General features: G+C 49.4%; 1 protein-coding gene across 1 annotated transcript; it reads right to left on the reverse strand.

Annotated features, from left to right (window-relative positions):
- Nucleotides 1–1582: 1582 nt before the first annotated feature.
- c39h19orf53 (chromosome 39 C19orf53 homolog) lies at nt 1583–4174 on the reverse strand. Its single transcript, XM_055664084.1, is given in 4 exon segments — nt 1583–1871; nt 3321–3376; nt 4065–4080; nt 4082–4174. Coding segments are annotated over 4 exon segments (273 nt in total). The 5' UTR covers nt 4160–4174; the 3' UTR covers nt 1583–1748.
- Between the last annotated feature and the right edge of the window lie 1033 nt (nt 4175–5207).

Consider the following 5207-nt stretch of genomic DNA (forward strand, 5'->3'; position numbering starts at 1 on the left):
TCATTATCTATTCGCTGGGACATTTCCCAGAATTTGTGGACCTGATACTTCAAAAAGACTTAATCAGCATTAAACATTTCCAGATGCACATCCCACCGACATCTTGCTCCGTAATGCTGAATCGCCACCAGCTTAAAGATGATTCATTCTAACCCCAACCATAAAACACCTGCTCTATTTCTTAACCAACAGCAAGGAGAAAGAGAATTTAGACACTAAATGCTGGAGTAACTCAGCGGGACAGGCAGCATCGACGAAGGGTCTAGAAAATAAAATGTATTTTACACACACGTACACCCGAAACGTTACCCATTCCTTCTATCCAGAGATGCTGCCTGTCCTGCTGAGTTACTCCAGCATTTTGTGACTATCTTGTTCAGTGTAGATATTGTGGGATAAAGGTCTGTTCCTGTGCTGCACTGTTTAATATTAAAATTCATCAGAGTTTTAATTAACGGCAGGAAAGGCTAAAGAGGCTCCTCTCCTCGAGTGTAAATACCTCCTATACGAGGCGCTTGGTGCTTTATCTGGGTGCTGGGGTAGAGGTCAGTGCAGCCGTGAAGGAGTAGAGTGCACCATCTGCATCAAGTTGCCAGGGAGCCAGGCACTGCCGGGAAGGGGGCAAGGCATCAAACAAGCTCCACATGCCGGAAGAGGCGGGTGCCAAGGCATTCCGTGAGTAAAGGCCGAGAGGTTCCGAAGTGGAACAGTTCTGGAAATGTGCTCCTCACAATAAAATTAATGGCAGCTGTCATTGCCCCTAGCAACTCAGCTGTCGGTAAAACCCACTTACATCTCCAGATAAAGCATTTAATCATACTGCACGTAAACAGGCCCTTCAGCCCAACACATCAATGCTGACCAACATGCTCCAACTATATCCCATTTGCCTGCGTTTGGCCTAAACCTCTAAATCTTTTCAATCCATGTACCTGTCTAAATGTCTTTTAAATGTTGTTATTGTAGCTGCCTCAACTACCTCCTCTACCAATCTGTCCCATAGACCCAACACCCACCAGAGTCACTCGCCCCTCAGATTCTTATTAAGTCTTTCCCTTCTCACCTTAAACCTATAGCTTCTGGTTCTTGGTTCCCCTACTCTGGGGGTAAAAGATTCACCATAACAATTCCCCTCATCATTTAATACACCTCTATAAAGGAGCAGATGAAGGGTGGAGGAGGCTGCAGATGTACAAGAAACAAAGCCATAGACAGAGTTGTCGGTGGGGATTATTGTTGGTTTGGTGTGTACGTGTGAGTGTGTATTTGCTAAGATCTAATATATATTTGTGTATGAACTTTTCTCTCTCGTTTATTATAATGTTTTGTGTACAATGTTTACATATTCTGTTGTGCTGTTGCAAGTAAGAATGTCATTGTTCTATCTGGGACATACGACATTTACAATTACAGTGGGGTGAGTCAGACAAGAGACCTCCCTGCTGACACAAGTAGAGGGCAAGGCAGGGAGGGAGGGCCACGGTGCTGACAATATGCAATCCATGTGTAACCAAGGATGAATGAAGATTTCTGCGAGGGCAGGGCTTGTACCACGACAGCTGAGCGATTGTACATCAGCAAGTTAATATTTAAGACCTGTAATGTTTATTGACATTACAAAATCAATGTAAAATAAACAGTTTTTTAACATGTAAAGTGTCAGGGGTTTTGAGAAGGTGGTGTTTAACAACTGTTAACGTGGTTTTCTGTCGTTGCAATGATCCCCAGGGCAGCTGTGCCCTTCACCCCTACTGGTTAGCAGCCTGCTTTTTCTGGGGTACCTTCACGATGGTCAGTTTCTTGGCCATGTTGGAGCTGGCCTTCATGGTGATGTCATGCTCAATCTTGTTCCTGATAGCGACCTCCAGGTCCTGCAGGGGAAGGTCAGAAACCAGAGGTCAGACACCTGCCCCACTTAACCCACTCATACCTTTACATATAGGTTTATTATTCATGTGCTGAGCTACAGTGAAGAGCTTTGTTTTGCATGCTATCCAATCCAATCAGAAAATAGTACACATTAATACAAACAAGCCGATCTCAAGTACAATAGAAGGAGCAAAGGGGAAGATACAGAACGTCTATCTCCAGCTCATCCTTGCTCACTGGCTACCTCTGCTGGCAGAACGACAGCACTGCAGGTGTGAACATTCATCCAGGGTGACACCAATCGATCACGACACAAAACGTCACCTGTTCCTTTTCTCCAGAGATGCTGTCCATGCTGTCTGACCCGCTGAGTTACTACAGCCTTTTGTGTCTATTCACAAAAAGACCAAACTACGCTGCTAATTAGAGAATATTTAGCCCGCGCCCCGCTCCAATCCCTGTATCCACCTCGAACCCCAGACTCTGTCAGACACTGGGCACCACTGCTCGCAGGGGAAGGGAACACTGAGAGGAAGTTTCATCCCCTCGGTTGCCAGAACAGCTGGAACGTGAAACCTGCTAATGGGAGCAGCTGAAGGGAAGAGGGAATGTGGATAAACATGGACGGCTACTTGGGCTGTGCTGAGAGATGCCAGACCGGAGCGGGAGTGTGGATTGGATGGCACAAATAGCCTGGTTCTGGCCTTACATTCTCCGCAAGGCAACAGAGTTTTAGTTTAGATAATTGTACCGAGGTTCAGGGAAAAGCTTTTTGTTGCGTGCCCAGTCAGCATAAAGACTATACATGAATACAATCAAGTCGTCCACAGTGTACAGATACAGGATAAAGGGAATAATGTTTAGTGCAAGATAAAGTCAAGTTAAATTCGATTAAAGATAGTCTGAGAGTTTACAGTGAGGTAGATGGGAGGTCAGGACCGCTCTCTAGTTGGTGAGAGGACGGTTCAGCTGCCTGATTACATACTTCTCTACCTCTTGCCTGATGGGAGACGATGAGGTTGGTTTGGATGATGGTTCGGGCTGCGCCATTCCACCCACTCCCCCCATTCTGCACCCTCCAGACAGAGCAGAGACACCCTCCTCATCAGTCTCACCCCAAAGCCGTGTTTCCGCCGTAACTTGGTGAGTATCAGGCGCACAGAGTGAGTGGCATCGAATGTGCTGCAGACTCTGTCCCTGCACTGTGTGTTGCTCCAACTCTGCACAAGACTGGAGGGGCCGGGATGGTGTGTACGGTTCTAACGTCACATTATGGGAAGCAGTAGTAGCAAGAGAGGGCATGAATGCCACACAGACTCACTGTGAGCGAGACCTAGCCGCACTCATCAGAAAGGTCCACGTATTCTGTTTCAAAGCTTGATAATGATATTCTATGACAGACACTGTCGTGATGACACTGCCCCAACAGGGACAAATTCCCAAGTAAATACCTTCTTCAGTTTCTGTTGTTTAATCACGTGCTTCTTTTTGGGAGCAATTACTCGCCCTAATGGGATAAAGAAACATCAAGAGAATTATCAACTCGATAGATCTTCTCAGTGCAACATCTTATACAGAATCCCGCACGGTTTATTAACATGTTCAGGCAGAACAGGTAAACTGTACTCATGCATCACACACAGAGATTGTCTTTGCCCTGCGAGTATCAGCCTCAGCTTTGTGGCAGCAAACATGGAAACATAGTAATTAGGTGCAGGAGTAGGCCATTTGGCCCTTCGAGCCTGCATCGCCATTCAATATGATCATGGCTGATCATCCAACTCAGTATCCCGTACCTGCCTTCTCTCCATACCCTCTGATCCCTTTAGCCACAAGGGCCACATCTAACTCCCTCTTAAATATAGCCAATGAACTGGCCTCAACTACCCTCTGTGGCAGAGAGTTCCAGAGATTCACCACTCTCTGCGTGAAAAAAGTTCTTCTCATCTCGGTTTTAAAGGATTTCCCCCTTATCCTTAAGCTGTGACCCCTTGTCCTGGACTTCCCTAAGCAAGGGGCAGAGGATCCGGTGTACAGGTGCAGGTGTAGAGGGACGTGGGCCAGACGCGGGCAGGTGGGACTGGTGTAGATGGGGCATGTGGGGCAAGTTGGGCCGAAGGGCCTGTTTCCACGCTGTGTCACACTGTGACTGTGACTGTGACCCCCCCTCTCCCCGCTCCCCTCCCCCCACTCACCTCCCTTCCTGGGCCCCGCGCCCTCCACCACCACCTCCTCTCTCTCCGCCCCGCGGCCGCTTCGGCGCCGCCAACTTGAACCGTCCCTGCGCCATGACACGAGCGGGTCACTGGGAGGTCAGCGCGCGTCGCCTGCCGGGAGTGAGGTCAGATCTCGGCGCATGCCGGGAGAGATGAGGTCAGTACGCAACGCCTGCCGGGACAAGGAAGGTCAGATCTCTGCGCTTGCCGGGAGAGAGGAGGTCAGCGCGCAACGCAACGCCTGAGAGAGGAGGTCAGGCCGCGGCGCTTGCCGGGAAAGAGTAGGTCAGCACGCAACGCCTGCCGGGAGTGAGGTCAGCACGCGGCGCCTGCAGGGACAAGGAAGGTCAAATCTCGGCGCATGCCGGGAGAGAGGAGGTCAGCCGCGGCGCTTGCCGGGACAAGGAAGGTCATATTGTGGCATCACAGATTATAAAGGCGCGGGGGTCATAGGGTCATGGGGCAAGGACGGGGCAAGGTGGGACAGAGACAACAAATACACCGTCCAGGCCCTTCGGCCCACAGTGTCCGTGCTGACCACAATGTCAGGTCAACCTGGTCTCTGCCTCACCTGGCCAGTATTAGCCGTAGAGCGCAGACACAGGCCATTCGGCCCACCTTGCCCACACTGGCCAACATGTCCCACCTAGCCCATATCCCTCCAAACTTGTCCTATCCATGTACCTGTCTAACTGTTTCTTATACATTGAGATAGTCCCAGCCTTAACTACCTCCTCCGGCAGCTCATTCCATACACCCACCACCCTCTGTCAGTAAAAGTCACCCCTCAGGTTCCTATTATATATTTCCCCCTTCACCTTGAACCTGCATCCTCTGGTCCTCGATCTTCCCACTTTCGGCAAAGAGACTCTGTGCGTCTACCCGATGCTATTGCTGGAGTTTCAGTGAGGGCGAGGACTCAGAGTCACAACTTAAAACTGCAGGACAGTCCCCCCCGATTACACACCAGACATTCTGCATCTGCAGTTTAAAGCAGGAGGAGGCCATTCAGTCCCTCATCCTTATGCTTGAACCTAATCCTGTCCTTTCAAGTGCAAAAGCACTAATCCTATCTTACTTCCCTCCACATTTTTATTAGTTCTGCCAAATAAAAGGAGTCAG

This window comes from Leucoraja erinacea, chromosome 39 (assembly GCF_028641065.1).
Source record: "Leucoraja erinacea ecotype New England chromosome 39, Leri_hhj_1, whole genome shotgun sequence".
Classification (NCBI taxonomy): domain Eukaryota; kingdom Metazoa; phylum Chordata; class Chondrichthyes; order Rajiformes; family Rajidae; genus Leucoraja; species Leucoraja erinaceus.